At 38.3% G+C, this 27,223-nt stretch overlaps 1 protein-coding gene across 1 annotated transcript in view; it reads left to right on the top strand.

The window, feature by feature from the left end:
• ttc41 (tetratricopeptide repeat domain 41) overlaps positions 1 to 27,223 on the top strand; it is a 106,380-nt gene continuing 79,157 nt past the window's right edge. The window contains exons 1-4 of the mRNA XM_028817489.2: positions 1 to 70; positions 10,917 to 11,725; positions 18,650 to 18,803; positions 25,023 to 25,243. Of these exons, the coding sequence (XP_028673322.1) occupies positions 10,927 to 11,725; positions 18,650 to 18,803; positions 25,023 to 25,243 (1,174 nt within the window). The 5' untranslated portion in view covers positions 1 to 70; positions 10,917 to 10,926. The remainder of the gene's footprint in view (positions 71 to 10,916; positions 11,726 to 18,649; positions 18,804 to 25,022; positions 25,244 to 27,223) is intronic.

Raw genomic sequence — 27,223 nt, 5'->3', positions numbered from 1 at the left:
GTCGTCAAGATAGCAACTTGAGAGTGTGCGAAAGTGAAGAACAGGGCAGAGATTATGTGAAAAAAGACAGGTAAACTTTTGAACAGTTTACAGTTGTGTCAGTTCTTGTGGATTGAGCGGGACACTTTGAGAATTTGTATATTTTTGATTACCCAGTATTTGTGGATGCAACTCAGGTGTGTTAATGTAATATAATATAATACTATTCATGTGCTTTGTATTCGTACAAAAGTAGTAATTGTATTTTCTGTACGTTAAAAAACGAGAAACGAAAATGTACAGCTTTTTCAATGCACAGACACGTATAGTATTCACTATGAGAGTAAGTCATTTATCTCTTTTAATATATCCATCAACCCATCTTGTGAAACTTATTCAGCCATTATAGGATGGCCGATAGACAAACGCTTCATCAATGCTTTCCAAATGCAGTCCTTAAAAAACACTATGGCTGTATTTTTTTTCAAGCATATTAACAATAATTACAGCAATTTTTTGTCGTTGTTTAATTAGTTTCTTTATTTTGCATTTAGAAAATAACAGAAGTGTGAGAGTTATATTTATTAAGGTATTTAGAAATATTTGTACTTTTGCCTTAGTTTATGGTTCTTAATTCGTTTTCCTTTTAATCAACTTTTTCTCTGTGTGACGATGCCCACTAAATTACACCGTAATTCTTACAAGTGGCCAACAGGGCAATCAAATTTGAAAACTGGGCTTGCTAAATTTTATTGGAATGTAACAAACATTTAGATTAGATTATGTATATTGCATTGTGATAATTTAGTGTTTTATTATCTGGGCTTTCACTATTTTTCATTCTGATGTTCATTCTGCTCTTCCAGGTGTTCTGGTTATTTAAGTGGCTGTTTATTAGTAATCATGCACATATAGTCTTTCAGTTTCATACAAAGTCTTCCCTTAATTTTTGCAAAGTTCTCTTAACTGTGTTGCCATTTTATATAACATGTTCATCACATGCTGAACAATCATTTAGTATCTTAGTGACTACACTTAAAAAGACTAGTGTGTCTATACAAGGAAATGCACAAAGTGACAGTGCCCACTTAAAGACATACTGTACACAAAATAGCAGTATCAGTGGAAAAAATAGTTATACAAAGTGACATCCATTCACAGCACCATAATAATGGTAAAATTATAAACAAAGCATAATGCAAAAATGAAACATTATTTACGTGTTTATGACAACCAGACAAAAAGTATAAAAGTAAACAGATAACAAACAAAAACGCAACCACTACAGTTATGCTTGAAAGTTTGTGAACCCTTTACAATTTTCTATATTTCTGCATAAATATGACCTAAAACATCATCAGATTTTCACTCAAGTCCTAAAAGTAGATAAAGAGAAACCAGTTAAACAAATGAGACAAAAATATTATACTTGGTCATTTATTTATTGAGGAAAATGATTGAATATTACATATTTGTGAGTGGCAAAAGTATGTGAACCTCTAGGATTAGCAGTTAGTTTGAAGGTGAAATTAGAGTCAGGTGTTTTCAATCAATGGGATGACAATCAGGTGTGAGTGGGCACCCTGTGTTATTTCAAGAACAGGGATCTATCAAAGTCTGCTCTTCACAACACATGTTTGTGGAAGTGTATCATGGCATAAACAAAGGAGATTTATGAGGACCTCAAAAAAAGAGTTGTTGATGCTCATCAGGCTGGAAAAGGTTACAAAACCATCTCTAATGAGTTTGGACTCCACCAATCCACAGTCAGACAGACTGTGTACAAATGGAGGAAATTCAAGACCATTGTTACCCTCCTCAGGAGTGGTCGACCAACAAAGATCACTCCAAGAGCAAGGCGTGTAATAGTCGGCGAGGTCACAAAGGACCCCAGGGTAACTTCTAAGCAACTGAAGGCCTTTCTTATATTGGCTAATGTTCATGTTCATGTGTCCACCATCAGGAGAACACTGAACAACAATGGTGTGCATGGCAGGGTTGCAAGGAGAAAGCCACTGCTCTCCAAAAAAACATTGCTGCTCGTCTGCAGTTTGCTAAAGATCACGTGGACAAACCAGAAGGCTATTGGAAGAATGTTTTGTGGACGGAATAGACCAAAATAGAACTTTTTGGTTTAAATGAAAAGCGTTATGTTTGAAGAAAGGAAAACACTGCATTCCAGCATAAGAACCTTATCCCATCTGTGAAACATGCTGGTGGTAGTATCATGGTTTGGGCCTGTTTTGCTGCATTTGGGCCAGGACGGCTTGCCTTCATTGATGGAACAATGAATTCTGAGTTATATCAGAGAATTCTAAAGGAAAATGTCAGGACATCTGTCCATGAACTGAATCTCAAGAGAAGGTGGGTCATGCAGCAAGACAACGACCCTAAGCACACAAGTCATTCTACCAAAGAATAGTTAAAGAAGAATAAAGTTAATGTTTTGGAATGGCCAAGTCAAAGTCCTGACCTTAATCCAATCGAAATATTGTGGAAGGACCTGAAGCGAGAAGCTAATGTGAGGAAACCCACCAATATCCCAGAGTTGAAGCTGTTCTGTACGGGGGAATGGGCTAAAATTCCTCCAAGCCAGTGTGCAGTTACTGGAAACGTTTAGTTGCAGTTATTGCTGCAAAGGGGGGTCACAGCAGATACTGAAAGCAAAGGTTCACATACTTTTGCCACTCACAAATATGTAATATTCGATCATTTTCCTTAATAAATAAATGACCAAGTATAATATTTTTGTCTCATTTGTTTAACTGGTTTCTCTTTATCTACTTTTGGAACTTGAGTGAAAATCTGATGATATTTTAGGTCATATTTATGCAGAAATATAGAAAATTCTAAAGGGTTCACAAACTTTCAAGCACAACTGTATAAGCCTAACTTGAACCCCTGTCTCTTTTCCCTTATTGAACCCATTCTTACAAGTTATTTGTATAATAAGAAGTATACTTTTAAGATGTGTTTGCATAAAATTTTAAAATGCCTATTGTCATCTTGTCCAAGTGAAATAACTTGGCGCCCAAAGGACCAATTTTGTATATTTTGTATAGTCTGCAATTAAGGAAATTTCTTCCAAAGGTGAGGTTCATTCACATATCTTGAATAAACCATGCTGAATATGTTTTGAAAAATATTAGTGGATTTTTGAGACAATCTGTTTTAAAACAAAAAAACATTTAGTGTAGACTCAGTTACTGATTAATGTACTGTTTGAAATCTATTTTGAGAGAGGTTATTTCAATGTGTGTATTTTCCTCTTTTTTACGTCCCATAGCTGCTCCTGAGGATGAATTAAATCTCCAATGCAAGTTTTTGAAACTAACTTGCTGCTACTTCTTGCTCTACTGCCCAAAGTCTCTCATTCTCTACCCCTTAAATTGTCTTCAGCCCAACCGTCCTGTCCACGCTGTCTCCAATGCTGGTGTATTTTGTCATTTGCATGTTATTGCTAATTGGGAGCAATTAAAAACCAAGAATATAGCTGTTTAAGACTAAAATAAGCAATAAGAGTTCAAAATCTTAACGAGTGAGACAACGAAAGTGAAGCAGAAGTGTCACTTGAGCAATAAGTGCTTCTTATTAAGCAATTGGTTTGGAGCAAAAACCTGCAGCCACTGTGGCCCTCCAGGACCGTGATTGAAGACCCCTGCTATATAGTTTTAAAAACTATTAAAACCATGTATTTTATGTACTCTACTAATTACTTTCAAAAAAAGTAACTAAATTCCTGAATTCACCCATGTCACTTTAAAAACTGTTAAACTAAGTACTGAAATGTACAAGAATGTTATGAAATGTGGACATTTTGTAACATCAATATCTATAATTTAATTGACCTCATTTTGAGTGTATAAAGACTTCTTATTGTTCAATATTAATGTACCTAGGCTGACATCACACTACACAACATCAAATCATAGGGTCTGTCACACTTAACAATTGTAGTTGCTGTTGTTGTGTTGTTTTCAGGATGTCAAGTTACATAACTAGCAATCATTGGGGATGATGGATTACATGACTCCCTCACAACTTTTTAGCTGTGTGAAATTTCCTGTTGTGAAAGTTCAACCCCAAATCAGAAAAAGTTGGGACGGTTTGGAAAATGCAAATAAATAAAAAAAACAGTGATTCTTAGATTTACTTTTATTTTATTGCAGACAGAATGAGTATGAACCCAACATATTTCATGTTTTGTCTGGTCAACTTCATTTCATTTGTTAATATACATCCTTGCCTGCATTTCAGGCCTGTAACACATTCTAAAAAAAGTTGGGAAGGGAGCAAATTTGGGCTAGTAATGAGGAAAAATAATTAAATATCAAGGACCAAGGATCTTTTTTTGTCATTCCAACATCCATATGTAGAATCAAAATTCAGTACTCGGTCCTAGTAATTAAACAGCGCACACAATAACTCCGTGCAGACGTCATAATAAAAAGTACCCCATAAGTAGCCCCTTAACTCTATAAATTTTGTGGTAAAGGTATCACAGATAAACACATTAAAATAAAATGAAATAACATTAATACATAAAATAAAGTAAGATAACTATAGCTGAAAGACATATTATAGCAGTATGCATTGTAATTAGCAGTAATAAAACAGGCAAATAATTTAATTAATGAGACTACTGAAATAAAATGCAAAGTGTAGTGTAAGTCACGCAGAGTGTACAGTCAGATATAGTGATGTTGTTTTCATAGTCATTTAGCATCCAAGAAGAAGCTGTTTCTCAACCTGGATGTACTAGCCCGTAAGCTGCACGGTCTCCTGCCTGACCGGAGGAGGGCAAACAGTCCATGTGCAGGATAAATAACATCTTTCATTATGGAGGAGGCTTTACTTTGCACCACCTGCTGGTGTAAATGTCCTCGATAGTGGGTAGGCTGCTGCCGATGATCCGCTGTGCAGACTTAGGTATCCTCTGCAGTGCTCTCCTGTCTGTGGCTGAGCAACTGCTGTACCACACCGTAATACAGGAGGTGAGGAGGCTCTCTACCACACACCTATACAAGGAGGTCAGAATAGATGGGTGCAGAGTAGCTCGCTTCAGCCACCTTAAGATGTAGAGACGTTGGTGGGATTTCTGTACCAGACAGGCTGTATTGTAGCTCCAAGAGAGGTCATTTGTATCAGGGGTTGCCAGGTCTGGTCCTGGAGGACCACCGTGGCTGCAGGTTTTCATTCTAACCCCTTTCTTAATGAGTGACCTGTTTTTACTGCTAATTAACTTCTTTTGAACTAATTATATTTGACTTGCTCTTAAAGACTCAGACCCCTTAATCGTTTCTTTTTCCTTAATTAGCAGCCAAACAATAATGAGATACAAAATGAACCAAAACAACTGGTGTCCATCATACAATATCTGAAAATAAAGAAAGATGAAGGTTTCAGGAATGTCGATCTGCTCAGGTCCCCATAACATTTTACTAGTGCTCATAGAAACAGAAAATCAACAATTTCGGAAATGCATCATGAGAGCAGCAACAAGCCACGAAATTAAAGAATGGGTTTAATTAATGACAAGAGTTGGCACCTCATTAAGCAGCTGGTTGGAGTAAAATTGGTTGGAGTTTGACGCCCTCACTTAGTTGGTCTTCTGTTGGCTCAGTCACTTCGCATTTCATTTCTGTTTGGGTGCCATTTAAGGAAAGAAATGAAGCAATTCAGAGGAACAATGAAGAAATTCAGGGGAGCAAATCTTAAAAAAGCAATTCAATTAAAATGAATTCACAAGAAGTTAATTAGCAGCAAAAACAGGGCACTCATTAAAAAAAGGGTTAGAATGAAAACCTGCAGGCACGGTGCTCCTCCAGGACCAGACTTGGCGACCCCTGATTTGTATTATGCACCCCCAGGCATTTGAAGCAGGTGACAATTTCAATCTAAGCTGTAAAGAGGAAGAGGAGGGAGAGTACCAATCCGCTGAAAGCCCACAATCATTTCCCTAGTGTTTTTGACATTTATGCTAAGGTTGTTGTCCTTACACCAAGCCTCTAGTTTAGCCACTTCCATCCTGTATGTTGAGACACTATTATGAGTGACAACTCCTACCACCGCTGCGTCATCTGCAAATTTCAGTATGTGATGGTTTGGATAGTGAGATATGCAGTCATAGGTTAGCAAAGTACACAGCAGAAGGCTCAAAATGCATCCCGGGGGGAACTGGTGTTGAGAGTGATGGTAGAAGATGTAATGCCATGGACTCTGACTGATTGGGGCGTGTTTGTTAGAAAATCCAAAATCCAGTTGCAAAGTACTGAGTTCAATCCAAGTTGTGACAATTTGTTCACCAGCATTTGGGGGATGATGGTGTTAAAAAGCTAAAATCCAAGAAGAGTAATCTGACAAAGGAGTCCTTCCTCTCCAGGTGGGCGAGACCCAGATGAATCACAGAAGAGATGAAGTCATACATAAACGTATTCATGGAGGTCCACTGTTACATCGATGATATTTTTTCTATGCCATTACCAACCTCTCAAAGTACTTTGAGATTATATGCGTAAAAAGCCACCGGATGGTATATATTCAACCAAGACACTGTGGAGCTCATCGGGACTGGAATGATAATAAAGATCTTAAGTCATGTTGGTACATATACATGGGACAGTGAGATGTTAAAAATATCTGTTAGCACCTCTTTTAGCTGATGAGCACAGTCCTTCAAGACCCTGCCTAGGATCTTATCGAGGCTTGCAGCTTTGTGGGGGTTAACCTTCAACTGGGCCCTCCTTACATCTACTGATGACATGGTGAGGGGCAGCTCATCTGATGGAGGGTGAGTCTGGCAGTGGAAAAAATGTTCAAATAATGATGTGATTTCAAACAGGTGATGTCAACAGGTAATTGCGGTATCCACGAAAGGCTTTGTTTTTGAGGAGTAAAGATGGGCAGAAGATCTCCAGTTTGTCAAGAAATGCTCAAGAAAATTATTGATATGTTTAAAAACGATGTTCATCAAAGAAAGATTGGAAGAAATATGTATATTTCTCCCTCTACAGTGCATAATAATATTAACAGATTCAAGGAATCTGGAGCAATTTCAGTGCATAAAGGGCAAGGGCACAAGCTTAAGCTGAACACCCGTGGTCTCCAACCCCTCAGACTGCACTACATCAAGAACTCTCATTCATCAGTATGACCACATGGGCAAGGGATTACTTTGGCAAGCCTTTGTCAAGCACTATAAAACAGTAGTTAAAACTGTCATATTCAAAAAGAAGCCTTATGTTAACCATATCCAGAAGCAGCATTGACTTCTCTGGGCTCAGAGGCATCTGGTCAGATGAATCAATATTACAGATCTTTTTTTGGAAGAAATGGACGCCTTATGCTCCAGACCAAAGATGAAAAGGACCACCCAGACTGTTATCAGCAACAAGTCATGGTATGGGGTTGTGTCAGTGCCCTTGACAAAAGTAATTTATACTTCTGTGATGGTAGCATTAATGCAAAAGAGTACACTGAAATTTTAGAGCATCATATTTTGCCTTCAAGACGACTTCATTTCCAGGGATGTCCATGCATTTTTCAACAAGACAATGCAAAACTGCATTCTACACACATTACAAAGGTATGGCTGCAGACAAAGCGAGTATGGGTGCTGGACTGGACTGTCTGCAGTCCCGACCTGTCCCTATTAGAGAATGTTTTGAGAATTTTGAAATGAACAATGAGACAACAATGACTCTGTACTGTTGCACAACTTAAGATGTATTTGCAGGAAGAATGGGATAAAATAACACCTGAAATGCTACATTACATGGTATCCTCAGTGCCAAAATGTCTTTTAAATATTGTGAGAAGGAATGGCAACATTACATTATGGTAATTCCTTACTGTCTCAACTTTTTTGGAATATGTTGCAGGCCTGAAATATAGGAATGGATGTATATTAACAAATGAAATAAAGCTGACCATACAAAACATGAAATGTCTTGGGTTCATACTTGTCCACAATGAAATAAAAGTCAAAGTAAATTTAGGAATCACTGTGTTTTTGTTTTTTTGTTTTGTTTTTTGCATTTTCCATTGAGTCCCATTCTTTTCTGATATGGAGTTTTACTTCAAGGCTGGCACAACACTGGCAGCCGATCAACATGGAGCACATGGAATGAAAAGTTTTGTACCACATGAAAGTTGTGGTCTCTGTTGCTGTTATTGTCCATGAAGAAGAGGATGTTTCATAAAATCTGGGGAGAACTACTTTTATTTAGTTGTGGACAGTAGGGTTTTATGTATTCAACTCCTTCCTGAGTGTTTATTGGTTGTCAACATTTGCACACAGGAGCTTGTCCTATAACTAGCAAGAAAAGCAAACCTTTCTGAGTTTATTGTGGCTAGTTGTAAAGTGCTACGACTGAATTGCTGAGGATGTCACTATCATGACTCACTATTAATTACAAGCGAAAAAAATGGAAAAGCCATGTAGTGTGATGGGCTTAAGACACATTGTTAAACATTACTTAACTTGCTTATTTTTGCTTATAAAGCTATTTAAATTCATTTTTATAACTTTCATTCTCATTTGAAAATGGAAGACTGAAGGAAACCATGTATATTTACAATCATATCCATGCAATCATTCTTCCATTTCTTGTAATAGCTTTGTTAAATTCTGATTTTTTAGATCTTTAGTCTGTCTTGGAAGCATTGGATACAGAGCAGGAACCAGACCTCAATGTGGCACATATTCATGTTAATTCGCAGTCTCTCTAGCATGGGGCCTGTTCAGATTTGCCATTGGGATATAGGAGATAATTGGAGGTACCTAGAGCAAAACTCTTGCAGACTTGAGGAGATAATATAAAAAAGTTACTAGAACTGCAAAGTTTAAATAATGATACATATATTTTCATCTGATGAGCTCTACTGCATTAATAGTAGGTTACTGAAGTTTTCTAAAGCTTCATGGGTTCTGTTCAAATTTGTTTTAAAATTTTTAATTAATATTAAATGGTTAGCATAGGTACTGTGAGCTTTCTGTTTTAGAAGAAATGTAGTTGGACAGGCCAAAGTCTTTTTGAAATATCCCTTTTTCCAACTCCAAAAAAAGCCAAACTGATCATGAGGTAAAAATCTACTCTCTCTATACAAAAAGATTAATGAAATTGTGCAGTGCTTTTACGTGACATTTTCATGTGAATTTTTCATGCAATGTTCATTTTTCTTCAAAAGCATATGTCATAGAGTATACATCTATATGTAATGTTTTTCATCTTCATTAGGAGAATACAACAATGCATATATCAAACAAAATACCTTATATACATCTGCTCCACTCAAAACAGTAGTAGTTCTGTTGTGTATGTAATGGCACACACTTACAAACTGTAAAACTGCATAAACATTCAATTGCTGACAAAATCATGACTGGTAATAATGCAGAAGTTATATTCCTTCTGCATATTAAGTAGATTACCATTCATCTTACATAGATGACAATTTCCAATAGTTTTAGCATTTGCTATAACTATAAATAAATCACAGGGCCAGAATTTTGACCATGTTGAAATATACCCATGGAACACTAGCAAGGAAAGCGAGCTATTGAGTGGGGTTTGGCCACCATATGCATCCAGGGGGACACACCCCCATAATATATAATAAAAAGTCAAGAACTACTTAATATTTTGTGTCAGTGTTGAGTTAAGTTCACAATCTTTCTGTTCAGAGCTGTGTTTCCTATAAATGGTCACTGCACCATTGCTTATGTTTCATGTCACCAATTTTAATTATGTATGTGGTATGTCAAAGTAATATCATTAATATGTGATAAGCAAAACATAAAAAATAAATAAAGGTTGAGTATCCTTAATCTGAAATTCCAAAATCTGAAATGCTCCAAAATCCGAAACTTTTAGTGTGCCAACATGACGCACAAATGAAAACTTTCACACCTGTCCTCATTTTTAAATATGGGGCACTGCCAATGTCCTTTCTAAATATATATATATATATATATTTTTTTTTTTCAGATGAGTAAATGTGAATAACACATGAGCTGGAACTTATCGTTTATGAGTAATTTTTCTAGCCCCCCTTTTGAATTTCAAGCAGGGCACAAATACATGAACAACAAAGGTGGGTAGCCACAGGTGAAAGGCACAATAACAACTACATTGTGCGGCACTTCCAAACTGTAGTATAAAAGGGTGAGTGAGTGGCATGATTCAAAAGTGTTGCATGGCTCAGCTTAGATGGAACATAGGCTCTGATGCTCTGTTGGCACCAGTTTGTTATCAACCACCTACATGCATGTCTCATGGTGTTTTTTGCTTGTTATCTATGTACTGTAAGCAGTTCATGAGAACACAGCATCTTTGGCGGAGTCTGAAAGCCTGCCATTGTTTGTTGTTGCTATTGTTTAACAGCTGATATAGATAATCTGCTGATGCTACTGTGCACAAAATTTGTGTCATTCACAAAAATTATTGAAAATGCTGTATAAAATTACCTTCAGGATATGTGAATAAGGTGTATATGAAACATAACCACATTTACGTGGTTTATCATTTGTCTACTGAGAGAGGTAGAGCCAATGCCACATGCCGCAATGAAGGGTTTGGTCAGGTGCAGGCAGCATGTGGAAGGAAGATCCAAGTATGACTGTGACATCTAATGTCAATGTAGTGATGACAGACTTAAGCACTTCACTCATGGTTAATATAAAACTATTTATGTGCCATTATGGTGGTCCACCTAGAATGTGTTCCTTTATTCCCAATGATACTAGGAGGCCTTGGCCTCTGAGACCCTGAACTGGATCATGCAGTTTCAAAATTGGATGGATGGACAGATTACATACTGTTATTTAAAACTGTGTAACCCAATGGGACATCTTAATTATATAGTCTTCTTATAGTATATTTGTATGTGGAAAACTGTAAAATTTTACTATTATTATTTAACTTTTTCTTTTACAGATGGTATAAAATGAAGGACTTGGATTGCCACAGAGGGATTTCTTCGACACCCCATTTATGTCCTCCTATTCAGCCTTTTTTCTGTTCAGTCCCTAATGATATACTTCAAGAAAAGAATTATCTAATGACAGAGACTTTTCCCCAACTCAATGCCTTTTGCAGATCCAGAGGAACATATTTCAGAGCCATCCACCTTCAGGAACATGCACATGACATTCAGTTAACTGTTTCTCAACAGACAGCAAATTTCTCTCAGCAGAAAAACATTTCTTCTCAACATTTAAAGATCAGCCTTGACTATATAAACAATTGCTCGCCATTTTTTATTTGTGTGCTTGGCAGCCAATATGGAGATTTCTGCACTGACTTCCCAGAACCCTTAGAGACATCCACATCAAATGAAGAAGTATTGCCTTTAGTGAAAAGGAATCTATACATGGCAGCTGCTACTGGATACCCTTGGGTTCTTAGTGAGAAAAATAGGAATTGCAGCTTGACTGAACTTGAAATCATCCAGGCAGCCTTTATTAATAACTCACATTTTAGTTTTTTTTACTTTAAAGATTATTGTCATTCAGAAGACATGACAGAGGCTATTTATGATTCAAAACACACAATCCTGAAGCAGTTCACCCATCTTACAGAGTCTGAACAGCTTAAGGTCAGAGAACTGAAATGTAAAATTATTAACAAGGGCTTACCAGTCAGATTCTACAAAAGCCTGAAACACCTAGGAGAGATGGTATTTGAGGATTGGAAAGGAATCGTTGAAAAACTATATTCAGAGAATTTACTTTATACAAGTCCAAGTAAGTTGACAGTATGTACACTTTGGTATTAATGTTTAAGTGAAAAGCTATTGTGAATAGCTAAATATGTAATAAGGGAATTTACAGGTGATATTATATTGGATGGGTTGGGCAGAATTCTAAATTCTAAATTTATTTGCCAAAATAATTTAAAGAAATCAAAATGTTAAGTAACAGTATGTGAAATGTTCTCTTCACTTATGCATTTGTATGAAGTTAGACCAAGAACGTATGTCTAATTATAAAAGCTGACTAGTCTGATTGGGCTAAGCAATTTAAGTACAGTAATTAGGCAGTGTGCAGAAGCCATTAGGAAGGGCTAATAGGTTATTGCATTTTATACTGTGGCCATAGTGATGTATGAAATATAAATCAAGAAAGGCCATTCTCCAACTGATTAATACACATCAGGAATACTTTATCTTATTGGTCTCTCTATGTTACTTGAAAGCCTTAACAGTCGGAAGACGAGCTTCAAGAGTTGTTTAAGGACTACAGGGTTTGAACTATAAGGAAAGACTGAAAACATTGTCAGGCATGTAATAACAAAACAGGTATCAGAGGATGCCACTTGCTCAGTGTGATCTCTTGTCAGCATCTGTGACCCATGTGGGCATAGAGCCCAGTGTTTCCTCATTACGCTCAACAAGCAAGTTGTGAATTGTAATCGGAATAAGCAGAACTTGTAGCTATGATAAATCAGGAAAAGAAATATTTACCAAGTGCATGGACACAAAGTTGGAATCCAGAAAATGGTCAATGTGTTGTGATTCAGGACTAATAACATTCAAAAAGCCCTGAACACAGGCTGCCCTCACTTTATACGATGATAAAAAATCCATTCTTGAAAACCACTTTGTAAGGTGAATTTTCTTAAGACAAATATAATTATTATTAATTTAAAATTCAAATGCATTTTAAATATTCCCTAGCCCCAGAAATGACTCCAATTTTTGCTCACATAATACAAAAATATATGAAAACTGTCTGAACTGTTTAGTAGTCATCAAACAATCTCTAATAAGATATTCTATCTTCATTAAATAACATTTGGTAAGGCTGTTTACACTGTTTTTATCAATTAAGATTTCACATTCAAAAGAATGGCTTTTCACACTATTTGGACTTTTCCATTCTCTTTCACAGCCTTTTCAGAGCAGAGATATTTAAGGCAATGCAAAAATACATTTGAGGTGACAAGTTGACTTGACCGAAGGACATGAATGCAGCATCAGTAGTGAGAATGACTGAGACTGACACTGCACCTCAAATTCCAGACCCACTTCATCCTGTAGACTGCAATGAGGTGTATTTAGAACTCTAGAAAGATGATTAGGTGTTAGCGCTGGCTGTATGTGAAAATTGTGCCAAGCTCAATTTTTGTAAATAAAGACATCCAAAACAAATCAAAAATCCCCAAAAAGATATTAAGACTTTCAAAATTCAAAATACAAAAATAAGTAAACTAAACACAAAACAAATTTTGTATGCAAAACCAAATCTGCCACGTCAAGAATCGAAACCAGAACGAAAAGCAAAAATTAAAAAGCCAGAAAAATCTAATATAAAAATGTTCAAGAGACCAATCTATATATATAATTCACTAAAGCAGCCGACCATGGGCATTCAAGATGTAAGACAGAGCCCCGCCCACCAACATAATTCACTAAAGCAGCTGACCATGGCAGGCAAGACGAAAGACAGAGCCACGCCCGCCAACTCAGAGCCCCGCCCACCAACAATTCACTAAGCAGCCGTGCGCGCCGATGATTTCCGCACGTGTTCTGTCTCTCCCTGTGCATTCCCTGTGCAGCGAGCCAGCCAGAGAGAGAGAGAGTGACACACAGAGGCGCGTGAGAGAGAGAGACACACACACACACACACACACACAGGTGCGCGAGAGAGAGACACACACACACAGACAGGCACGTGAGAGAGGGGGCTGGACACATACGGCAGAGAAGGCAGTTAAAGAATGCACCGGGCTTTATTTTGTTTTCACTTCTGTTTACAGCGATCGGTTTGTAGCGTGCATTGTTGCAATGTTACTTTTCTTGGTGGTTTATGAAATTATGGATTTTTCAAATGTTCATTTTTTTCCCTGTGCTTAAAACTCATTAAAAAGTGTTTTTAGCCAGCGGTTGGTAGCGCTATAGTGCAAACTCTTGCAGTGTTAAGTTTTCTCTGTTGTTCAAGGTTTTCTCAGTGTTATTCAATGTTTTTACATTTAGTTTACTATTACACTGTGCATTCTATGGTATAATCTTCTGTCTCTATATATAATTCACTAAGGCGGCCGACCATGGCAGGCAAGACGCAAGACAGAGCCAGTTTTCAGTCACGGACAATTGTATGTTGCTCTCTCCAGAGTTCCATCTTTTCATTCACTCACAGTCGTATCCTCAAACACACCCCATTTGGACAACTGTGTCTTTCAGGAAGTGTTCACACATTAATAAATAATTATGCGGCGTATGCTACGCCGCAGGTTGGCTAGTAGACTTATAAATTGAAAAGGAAGCACAAAGGGCAGCTGAACAACAAGAACAGGCATAGCTAATGACTCAGGAAAGAAGTGATGCAATCAATAGGCATATACATTCGGGTCGCATCTAAAGGCTGTAATTGCCCATTAGTCTGAAAAGAGACTGGGCTAAATTACAAACTTTGCAATAAAGTAAAGCAAATAGAATTAAAAAAATAAATAAACATACTCTATAGCAAAAGCACAACTTTAACAAAACATATGCACATATAAGTAAAATTATTTCTTTATACAAACAATTTTGCTGCAGTCAAAAATGTAATCTTATTGTGCTTTGAACCTCAGTTTTGTGACATTTTGAACATTAGGTGACTTGCCTTGTTGGCCAATAGTGAATGATGCTGTCCAAAACCTTATCTTAACATTATTATTGTTATACTGCACATGACCCCATAGTAGATAACATTCACACATTCCTATGTAGATATAAAGAACCATTATGGAATATAATGCCTTTTATGTTGTCATTTTTTGTAATTTTTTTTTTGTTTGTTTGTTTCATACTTCCAGTGACGATTGTCTAATTAACCTTTCTGGATACTGAATGAGCTTTCCAGTTTTTAACGTTACTGCAGCCCCTTTTCATAAAATACTATTGTCTTCAGTCTGGGTTTTAACCTGGAATATTTTTGCTTATTTAAATGCATGAGTTTTATATCTTGAGTAAAAAAGTGCAAATTTTCAGCAATCTGCTCTGGTGAATTTGCATATGCACAGGTGCTGTTCTGCTAGAGCACTGATAGTCTTTGTCCGTAGTGAAATTGTGTTTTTAGTGCTAAAGTGCTCTTGTTAGTATTGCTGCTTCTCACGCCAGTATCTAGAATGTGACTTTAACATTTGGCTGCATACCTTCCTTTAGAGTTCATGCTTATCATAATACTTTGAGACACCTTAAATTTTAGGTACACTTAGTTAAAACATGTATTTAATTTACAAACTTCTGAGTTAGTAGCTCTAGATTTTGTACCTCAAAGTGGTCTTTTAGTCAGGGCAGAGAGGGAATAAGCCTTGGCTGACAATAGTATAAATATAGAAACAATAGCACCATTGTGATTTGTAGATAGCTTTAGATAAAACAGTCAGATATGCATGTACAGTATCTGATGCAGCAGCCCAAGTAATTGACACATTTTACATTTTTGTCAGTCTAACAAATGTCATTTGTTTAGACATACAGTAATATTATTTTGTACAGTATGAAAAGGAAATTCTTTGACAAAATCCATAAAATGCCTAAAATTAATAAAAAGTGCAGTTAAACCCATTTTATCTTTTTCAGCTTTGAATGGAACAACTGATGTCTTTTACAAGCTTTACTTTCCTCCTGTGCTCAACTTGCCAACTGTAAGGAGCTATTTTCGTTTGCTGTAGATCTGTTGAGTTTAAACAGACCAGAACTTTGATCTACATTCCATTCCAAACTATGTTAGTGGAAAAAGTAAAAATCACCTTATCTAATCTAATACTATTAGTCAGTTTACAAAGTTACCTAACATAGGTCTGATTGTGCTGCTGAGAATAGATATTAGATTGCTTTCTTAAAACATTCACATGCCATTTTCAGCCTCTTACTGCCCTTGTAAATTCTGTCTACCTCCTTTAGATTTGAAAACTAAAGTAGTATACTAAAGTAGTGACTCTTGTCTACTGGAACTCACTTTTGTAATCACAAAATGCTTTGAAATGCTAAAAATGGCTTACATCAGTGACACTCCTCCCATCTGCCTATGCATAACGTAAGTGTATCTGATTAACAGGCCAGTGGGCAACAATATCTTTTGGTGTACGAATGGTCCTTGAAACACCTTGACCAGAGAAACATCTATATCTGAGTGCTTTTTACTGATTGTAGCTCTGCCATGAATATAATTGCTTCCCCTATGCTGCTCTTACTATTAAAGACAATGAATTTCTTAATGGACAGGCCACAGTTGGTAAAGGGAAATAAGAAAAGGTAATCAATGCTGATTTTTAATTGTGTACCTTCTGCAAGTTAGTGTGCCTCAGTGCCAAACTGTAGTGCATTTTCACCCATGGCTGTAAAGCATCAAAAATGCTGATGCCACCACACCTATTAAACTCATCAGTAACAATGATAAGAATGCTTATATAATAGTTGTGGCAGATCAGAGAAAGGGATGCAGTTATTACAGCCATGGACAGGATACTGCCAAGACAAAAGATCTTATTATGGCCTTGGGAAGCCACAGAATAAAATCACACCCTATTTAGTACTGATGAAGCCACAGCACGTAAATACTCCCCCACTTTCAGGAAGTCTATAATATACCATCAATAATCTAGAAGGCAGACAAACTTTAGTGGATTTTACAGTCTTCTCAAGGTGTACCACTTTATCTTTCCTGTTTTAAAATTGTATTGGGAAATCTGAGCTGTTCTCATTGTCTGGTTTCTTGAGTGAGTAGGGTTTCTCACACCAGGTGGTGCAAATTGCACTTGGCACTTGTGAGTGCACGTTACTGATGTTTGTTGAAATGGATGAAAATGTAGGTAGCAAAGGTGCCATCATTTTTAAAATTACAGGTTGTGACAGTAGGGGGAGCTGTCACACCTCCAAACCTGCAGACAATACGCCAAAACACCAGGTAAAAGTCCCAATATTAAGTTTATTATAATAATAAAGTGCACAAAGCACCTCCACCTCTACAATACACAAAATACTCAATAATAAATTAATAAACAATCACAAATCCTCCACTCCACCCAGCAGCTCTGTCGCACTCCCTCTCAACTCCGGCCCCCTCTGCTGGGGTTTCCCACAGTCCTTTTATATTCCTTGACCCGGAAATGCTTCTCTCCCTCCGTCCATGTGATTTCATAGCACTTCCAGGTCAGGTGGAAAACTCTTCTTTTTCTTCAGCCCGGAAGTACTTCCTTTCTTCCATCGCCGTGTCTAGAGAGTACTTCCGGGCTGTAATAGAAATCATTGTGCCTCCCTGCGGCGGCCCCCAGAGTATCCAGTAGGGCTGTGCAGTAAAACTCCATTGTCCATGATGCCCTGCTGGAATTCGGGGCACCTCCATGTTGCAGGGAGGTCTCCATCTAGCGGTGTGGGGGTATTGGCCGGGATAAACTGCCAGCCATATATCACAAGGTATAGAACTTTTCTGCATTGTTTTATTGTATTATCAAATCAACTATGACATGCACCTAACATAAAAGGTACCAACTAACCTCTTAGGTGCTTTTCTTAATGCGAGATTAGAAGAAACATCAAAATCAGCTAAAGTATACAGCTGTTAACTGTAACCACTTACTTTTTCTCAGTGTCTGTATTGCACCCCACATATTTAACCCTAGGCACCTCTAATGTCAGGCTACTTGCTGAGTGGGACTATCTTTGTTTCAATAACTTTACTTGAACCCAGTTTTATCACCAATGGAGGGCTTCACAAGAGGACCCTCTTGTGCCTTTAAGACACTGCAGTTACTAAAGAATTGGACACTCTGGCTTCTCAGGTAAGCTAGTAGCTAACAGCCAAAGACATTGATTTAAGCTGTTGTTTACAGATGTTTTAGCGTGGGCAGAGTGGTAGCACAGAGTTGTCATTTGTGTCTTACAGCGTCAGGGTCTGCATAAATCTTATGTGTTTTCCCAATGTATTTATGGATTGATTGGTACCAGTAAGTTTCAGTAAGTTTACTCACTCAGAAATGTTAGCCCAATTTCTTTCATTGCCATATCCTCCACCAGAGCGACTCATCATGCATTAAAACATTTGATAATTGTTTTTGCTGCTTCAATCTGCTCTGTTGTACATTCTGCCTTTTTCATTTTTCTAAAAAATTTTTTATTGTGTGTGTGCAAAAGTGCTATGTGCAGGTGGCTTGGGTCTTTCAAAAATCTAGGGCTTTTTTTAAAAAATGTATTGCAGTGTAATTAATTCCATTCTGATTTAGTGTTATGTGTACAAAGTATAATAAAACTCACTACACTGCCATTTGTTGTGTATCTGGCAAAAAACACAATCTGCAGGAAAACCTCGTTAACACCATCTCATTCAAAGCAAATAACATACTCTTGGTCTTGTCAAAAAGTTCCTCTTATAAAAAACAGGTGTGGCATTAACCTCATTAAGTCATCAAGTTTTTTTCACATTCGTTCATATTTTGTAGAAAATCTGTATTTTGCGTGGAATTTGATATAGTATTGATTTGCTTCCTGATCTTTAAGGTGAAATGACCAATAACTAGACTGGTGAATTCCAGAAGGTCCTGAAGCATATCTGAGCCAAAAAAAAATTTTAATTGTCTTATTTTCATTAACTATACCAAATGCTTCTTGGGTTCTTACTATTTAATAAGCAGAGTGTCTAGGTTTCATTTAGATGGTTTAATTTTGTGTTTTTTCTTTGTAGGTCATGAAGACAATTTAATCCAAGTGCTCAGTAAAGCTTTTACAAAGCGCTGCTCTAAGCCATTTGTGTCCTCACCTGAGTCTCAGCTGGTTTTTGAAAAGCTGGATGCATTTGTGCTTTCAAGTTCAGAAGCTTGTGATACTGAAGAAAACAGGTACCTGGAAATACTGTATGAAGTTAGAACTGCTGAACAATTTGTAATCTAGTGGTTCTTGCCTAAGGTAGTATCTATGTTTGTTTTATTAACAATCATATACACTATATACTAGAAAGCAATCAATATTTCTCCTAATTATAATCTATATATCCATTATAACATAGAGTTTGGGGTTCATGGAGTTGCTAGAGGTTTTATTCTAATCCACCAGATGTTGAGAATTCTGTGCATGAGACAGAAAATCTTTGCAGTCTTTAAGAATTTCTGTATAATAAAGTAGGTAGTCATCTACTCGTGAGGCTTACACAGGTCAATGACACTAGTTGAGTTGATTCTGATTTCTGTATTATACAGAGTAAAGCCAAATAATTTGGGTGTTATCGAGTTCACAACTGTATTTTGAATTCTACTAGTCATTAAAGTTGCCTCCTGTTTTGTCGTTTAACTCAGCTTCTTAATGATTGACAATTTCCTTCAGCAAAATTCAGACTGACTAAGTTGCTTTTTTAACATCTTTGTGAGCTGTTTTTGTGAGTGTTACTACTGAGGTATCTTCTGTAGCTGGCGGTCTCATTTCATGACACTTATGCACATACAAATAAACTGTGTGGTAAGACAGCCCCTGGACACAGACAGACACTGAATGTCCAAAACACACGTGTTTATTACAGTCTTCAATAATACACGGCAACTCACAATGCCCTAATCAGCCAACTCAGTCCCTTCTTTCCTTCAGTCTCTCAGTACTTCTGCCACCTTTAGTCCTCTCCTTCCAAGCTCTGTCTTCTTCCTTCCGACTCCGGCTCCTCTACTGGAGGGAGGCAGCCCCTTTTATAATAACCCGGATGTGCTCCAGGTGCTCCATGACGATCCTCAAGTGTGCCATCAAGGGTTCCATAATTGTCTGGGTGCCCCCTGGCGGTGGCACACCGTGCAGACCAGGTCAGCTGCCCTCTTGTGGCCCAGGGAGGTATTGCCCACCTCCTGGTCCTTCCGGGCATCCCGGCTGGGCAGGATCCTCAGAGGTCCACCACAACTGTTATGTGTGCAAAATAATGAAAGTGATGATTACAATGTTTTTTTGATGAAAACAACATTCCCCTACCTTCCCCAGCTTGAATGCCAATGTTTTGCATTTATATTTTCCAGTATGTAATGGAGTGATACAACTGCATTTGTCATTTTAAGAACCTGTTCTGATTAGAATGTACTGAGCTTATTGCAAATATGTCAGCTGATTTCCATCTGTTCAAGAATTGTGCACCTCCAGCATGACCTTACATTTTCATGATCTAAAACACCGAATGCTGCCAGTTCTATTTTGGATTAAGTAAATTCTTCAATGATTAAAACTCAACTTGACTTGCAAAGCAGGAGGTATGGTGTTTCATCAGGATCAGATCTTGCAATATTATACATTTGAATGGGCCCTATTTGTAATATAAAAAAAGTATAATAAGAAAATGCAGCTTTTGTAAAGCTAGCTCTTACATGAGAAAATACTTGAGTATTGGTAAACACACCACCCACATTAGCAACACTCTTGTCTATTCCTTTACGTGACAGTTTTACTGCAGAGGGAAGTATGTACGTCCAGCACTTCCATATCAATCAGATACTGTAGTACAAATGTCAGTTGGGCTCTCTAGAGGGAGCTATGGAGACAAACTCAAATATTGCCTTTGTGGCAAAAATAAGCAAAATACCTATAAGCAAGAGTTTTGCTGAGTCAGTAAGTATGTATGTGTGGTACCTCCATATCAATCAGATGCTATATATATTCTATGTACTACTGTATACATTCTATGTACTAGCTTACTACTTCTTGGTATGCATTATTCACATTGGATTGTGATGATGCAGGTCCTGCTCCACGCTCCCATCTTGCTTTTGGGAGCCTTGCACCCGACACCGTCGGTAATGTCACCGATGAGCTTGGCAGTGAGGCATAACAATGAAACAAGGGGATGGTGTAAAAGTGCCACGTGCTTTTATTAAAACCAACAAAACAAAACAGTGTCCAAACAAATAGTTCAGTGTATTCAAAATCTTCAAAATAAATAATCCAGTAAAAACAGGTGAAAAATGGAGGTAAAAAAAACCTCCAAATCAGAATTACTAGATGCTATAAAGTCACTTCAAAGCGGGAAAAAATACTGCTCAATTTCGAGGAATTAAACACCATTTCCGCATTATATAAAAGCTTATTAGAGTCCCTTCCTTTCAAAGATCCAAGAGGACATTGGGAAAAAGATCTCTTAATCAATATATCAGAAAAGGAGTGGAAGGTAGCATTGCAGAGAATTCACTTGAGCTCCATTTGTGCAAAGCATAGAATTATTCAACTAAAAATTATATATCGAGCTCATCTGTCTCACTTAAAACTGTACAAAATGTTTCCAGAGCAAGATCCAACCTGCGAACGCTGCAACCAAGCTCCTGCCTCACTGGGTCACATGTTTTGGGCCTGCACCAATTTAACATCATTTTGGACCATAATGTTTAAGTGCCTTTCAGACAGCCTTGGGGTCACAATCCCTCCTAACCCATTAACAGCTGTGTTCGGTGTTCTTCCAGACGGACTTGAAGTGGAGAAGGACAAGCAAACGGTGATTGCATTCACTACACTTTTGGCACGCAGACTTATTTTGTTAAATTGGAAGAATCCTAACTCTCCTCTGATAAGTCAGTGGGAAACTGATGTTTTATATTATTTGAAATTGGAAAAAATCAAATTCTCAGTTAGAGGATCTGTACAGAATTTTTTCAAAACCTGGCAGGATCTAATCAATAATATTTTAGAATAAGAAGAAATAATTATTTCCGCATTTCTTTCCCTTCTCCATCTTTTATTTACCTATACATATTTTTTCCTTTCTTTTGTTTATTTTTGCCCTATTAAAAAGCCCTAAGCAATTCTCCTTTGGCCATGCTCTCCTTCTCAAGGGTGGGGTTTGATTTGTCTTCAATTCTTTTTTTTACAGTATAAATTGATCTATTTGTATGGAATGATTACAATAAAATTAATAAATAAAATTAAAAAAAACAAACAAAAAAAGCTAACAAATAAATCCTTTAAAACGAGGTTAAAACAACGGCTGGAAGCAATCTCTTTAAAAACAAAGCCTGGTGTCTTCTCTTTACCTGGCGGCTCCCCTGCTTCTCCCATCAGGTTTCGCAACAGGAGAGTCGCACTACCTGAAGCCTGCCTTCTCTCCTCTCGACTAGTCTGGAGGCTTCCCGATCCATGGCTTCGGTTCCGCACTCTCTAGACTGAGACTTGGCTTACCCCAATGACCAGGATGCTCACGTTGGGGAATCCACCTTCCAAGCCTCCCAACTCCCGCTGTCTTCCGTGGCAAACCACCCTCCTTCTGGTCTCTCCCACTCCTAACAGAATGCTCAGCGGGAGCGACCACTACCAACTGCCCTAGGTGTCGGCCAAACACCCCACTAAGGCTCACTATCCAGCCTGTGAGCGCTCGCTCACTCGCTCTCTCTCTCTCTCTAACATGCACTAGCTTTCTCCTCACTGCTTCCTGCTTTCTTCCTCACTCCTGCAACCTCCGTTTCTTTCTTTTTCTTTTCACCCTCTGCTAGCCGCCTCGCACTTCTATTTATTACGGGGATGTGGATCAGCTGTGGCAATCAGCAGCTCCCGGGAACAATTACGGATGAGGATGACTCCTCACCTGTGCACTGTGCAAGTGAGAATCACCAACATCAATTCCCCGAGAACCGCTCGGCCACACACCACAATGCCCCCTCGCTAAGCCGCGAGTGCGGCAATTATTTACAGTTGTGTGAAAAACTATTTGCCCCCTTCCTGATTTCTTATTCTTTTGCATGTTTGTCACACAAAATGTTTCTGATCATCAAACACATTTAACCATTAGTCAAATATAACACAAGTAAACACAAAATGCAGTTTTTAAATGATGGTTTTTATTATTTAGGGAGAAAAAAAATCCAAACCTACATGGCCCTGTGTGAAAAAGTAATTGCCCCCTTGTTAAAAAATAACCTAACTGTGGTGTATCACACCTGAGTTCAATTTCCGTAGCCACCCCCAGGCCTGATTACTGCCACACCTGTTTCAATCAAGAAATCACTTAAATAGGAGCTGCCTGACACAGAGAAGTAGACCAAAAGCACCTCAAAAGCTAGACATCATGCCAAGATCCAAAGAAATTCAGGAACAAATGAGAACAGCAGTAATTGAGATCTATCAGTCTGGTAAAGGTTATAAAGCCATTTCTAAAGCTTTGGGACTCCAGCGAACCACAGTGAGAGCCATTATCCACAAATGGCAAAAACATGGAACAGTGGTGAACCTTCCCAGGAGTGGCCGGCCGACCAAAATTACCCCAAGAGCGCAGAGACGACTCATCCGAGAGGTCACAAAAGACCCCAGGACAACGTCTAAAGAACTGCAGGCCTCACTTGCCTCAATTAAGGTCAGCGTTCACGACTCCACCATAAGAAAGAGACTGGGCAAAAACGGCCTGCATGGCAGATTTCCAAGACGCAAACCACTGTTAAGCAAAAAGAACATTAGGGCTCGTCTCAATTTTGCTAAGAAACATCTCAATGATTGCCAAGACTTTTGGGAAAATACCTTGTGGACTGATGAGTCAAAAGTTGAACTTTTTGGAAGGCAAATGTCCCGTTACATCTGGCGTAAAAGGAACACAGTATTTCAGAAAAAGAACATCATACCAACAGTAAAATATGGTGGTGGTAGTGTGATGGTCTGGGGTTGTTTTGCTGCTTCAGGACCTGGAAGGCTTGCTGTGATAGATGGAACCATGAATTCTACTGTCTACCAAAAAATTCTGAAGGAGAATGTCTGGCCATCTGTTCGTCAACTCAAGCTGAAGCGATCTTGGGTGCTGCAACAGGACAATGACCCAAAACACACCAGCAAATCCACCTCTGAATGGCTGAAGAAAAACAAAATGAAGACTTTGGAGTGGCCTAGTCAAAGTCCTGACCTGAATCCAATTGAGATGCTATGGCATGACCTTAAAAAGGCGGTTCATGCTAGAAAACCCTCAAATAAAGCTGAATTACAACAATTTTGCAAAGATGAGTGGGCCAAAATTCCTCCAGAGCGCTGTAAAAGACTCATTGCAAGTTATCGCAAACGCTTGATTGCAGTTATTGCTGCTAAGGGTGGCCCAACCAGTTATTAGGTTCAGGGGGCACTTACTTTTTCACACAGGGCCATGTAGGTTTGGATTTTTTTTTCTCCCTAAATAATAAAAACCACCATTTACAAACTGCATTTTGTGTCTACTTGTGTTATATTTGACTAATGGTTAAATGTGTTTGATGATCAGAAACATTTTGTGTGACAAACATGCAAAAGAATAAGAAATCAGGAAGGAGGCAAATAGTTTTTCACACCACTGTATTTAAAAAGTGGCCTTTGACATGAGCTGTGGACCCACTTTACCACATGGATCTTGCATTGTGCCTTAACTTATGTAGTATTTTACAGTGAGCTCTGTACAAGCAAATGCATTACAAGAGTTCTAGTCTAGTCTTCCTTGGTTTATTGTTGAACTCAAAACTTACTCAAACGTGTCTCATTATTAGCATGTTATTTCTGCAAATTGAACATTTGTAAAATATTTAGCACCTGTGCATCTTGTTGATTACTGATTATTTCTGTCAAAATATTCAGGGTTGATTTATTATAAAACCAAAGCTGATTTTCTAGGCTACAGTTTGCACAACCCTGAATGGGACAACATGGGTACAAGATGGTACAGATCTCAATGGCAGCTGCACTCCCAAATAGCTCATTCCCTGCTGTTGAGTATGTCAGGGGCTGGTGGGGTTTTGATCTTTGTAACAATTTATTGTGGATCACACTGTTGCTCAACCACTTCTTTTGTTACTGTGCCTATACTGTACATGCACATAACTGTACTGTGGCTAATCTTTATAAAACTAGTTGTTTCATTATCTGAAATTTACTTAAAAGAAACCCTTATTTGGCAGTGAAGAAAAAATATACTTAGAGGAAAAAATTAATATTATGGTTTTGATTCGGATTATACACTGACTTTGAATTTGGTTTTATCCCTTGTTTTGATTACTTGATTTAGGAAGGATTATCCCAAAAAAAGCCCCTTTAAATGATTATAATAGAGGTATTTAAATCTTATGTCCTTTCTTGAAGTTCTTAATGTCTTTTCTACTTTATAGCTTACAGCCTCAAGTGAAGTCAGCACAGAAGTCTATCCTTCTCTTATACGGAGCAAAAGGAAGTGGGAAATCTTCTCTCCTTGCCAACTGGTTAGAGATGTTTACACAAAACCACCAAGAAATGTTGGTATTATCGCATTATGTTGGAACCAATTCCTCTGCTTCTGATATCCAGCTGTTTCTTAGATACTGCACCAGAAAGCTCCGTTGCAAACACTTTGGTAATTATCTGTCACATTTTTGTATTTCTATTACTAATTTTGAAAGTTGTAGTTTTCCAAGCTCTGAATTAGTTTCTTCTACTGTAATATTCTAATTTTATTTATATAAGATCTTTAGTAAATGGGTTGGCACTGTGGCGCAATGATTAGTGCTGATGCCTCAAGGATCCAGGTCCTGGTTTTAAATCATATACCCTACCATTGTCCATATGAACATTTCTGCTCTCCACTTCTCTGTGTGTGAGTTTTTCTCCTGTCACTCCTGTTTTCCTCTCATACTTCTAAAGATGTTTTATCTAAAGATGTGAGTAATTGTCAACTATTAATTGGCCCTGGGCAGGTATAGGTGAGTGGATCCTATGATGGAAATTGACTTTCATTTTCTTCTTCTTCTTTCAGCTGCTTCCGTTGGGGATTGCCACATCAGATCATCTTCTTCCATATCTTTCTGTCCTCTGCATCTTGTTCTGTTACACCCATCACCTGCATGTCCTCTCTCACCACATCCATAAACCTTCTCTTAGGCCTTCTTTTTTTTCTCTTGCCTGGCAGCTCTGTCCTTAGCATCCTTCTCCCAATATACTCAGCATCTCTCCTCTGCACATGTCCAAACCAACGCAATCTCGCCTCTCTGAATTTGTCTCCCAACCGTCCAACTTGACCTGATCCTCTAATGTACTCATTTCTAATCCTATCCATCTTCGTCACACCCAATGCAAATCTTGGCATCTTTAACTCTGCTACCTCCAGCTCTGTCTCCTGCTTTCTGGTCAGTGCCACTGTCTCCAACCCATATAATATAGCTGGTCTCACTGCCGTCCTGTAGACCTTCCCTTTCACTCTTGCTAATATCCATCTGTCACAAATCACTCCTGACAATCTTCTCCACCCATTCCACTCTGCCTGCACTTTCTTTTTCACCTCTCTTCCTCAATCCCCATTACTCTGTACTGTTGATCCCAAGTATTTAAACTCATCCACCTTCGCCAGCTCTACTCCTTGCATTCTCACCATTCCACTGACCTCCCTCTCATTCACACACATGTATTCTGTCTTGTTCCTACTGACCTTCATTCCTCTCCTCTCTAGAGCATATCTCCACCTCTCCAGGATCTCCTTAACCTGCTCCCAACTATTGCTACAGATCACAATGTCATCAGCAAACATCATAGTCCATGGGAACTCCTGTGTAATCTCGCCTGTCAACCTGTCCATCACCATTGCAAATAAGAAAGGACTCAGAGCCAATCCCTTATGTAATCCCACCTCCACCTTGAATGCATCTGTCACTCCTACCGCAGACCTCATCATGGTCACACTTCCCTTGTACATATTCTGTACAACTCTTACATACTTCTCTGCCACTCCCGACTTCCTCATACAATACCACAACTCCTCTCGAGGCACCCTGTCATATGCTTTCTCCAGGTCCACAAAGACGCAATGCAACTCCTTCTGGCCTTCCCTATACTTCTCCATCAACACCCTCATAGCAAACATCATATCTGTGGTGCTCTTTCTTGGCATGAAACCGTACTGCTGCTCACTAATCATCGCCTCACTTCTTAAACTAGCTTCCACTACTCTTTCCCATAACTTCATGCTGTGGCTCATCAATTTTATACCCCTGTAGTTACTACAGTTCTGCACATCCCACTTATTCTTAAATATCGGCACCAGTACACTTCTTCTCCACTCCTCAGGCATCCTCTCACTTTCCAAGATTCCATTAAACAATCTGGTTAAAAACTACACTGCCATCTCTCCTAAACATCTCCATGCTTCCACAGGTATGTCATCTGGACCAACGGCTTTTCCATTCTTCATCCTCTTCATAGTTGACCTTACTTCCTCCTTGCTAATCTGTTGCATTTCCTGATTCACTATCTCCATATCATCCAACCTTTTCTCTCTCTCGTTCTCTTCATTCATCAGCCTCTCAAAGTTCTCTTTCTATCTGCTCAACACACTCTCCTCACT

The sequence above is a fragment of the Erpetoichthys calabaricus genome, chromosome 1, assembly GCF_900747795.2.
Source record: "Erpetoichthys calabaricus chromosome 1, fErpCal1.3, whole genome shotgun sequence".
Taxonomy (NCBI): Eukaryota; Metazoa; Chordata; class Cladistia; order Polypteriformes; family Polypteridae; genus Erpetoichthys; species Erpetoichthys calabaricus.
This window is presented reverse-complemented; position numbering and strand designations above follow the sequence as displayed.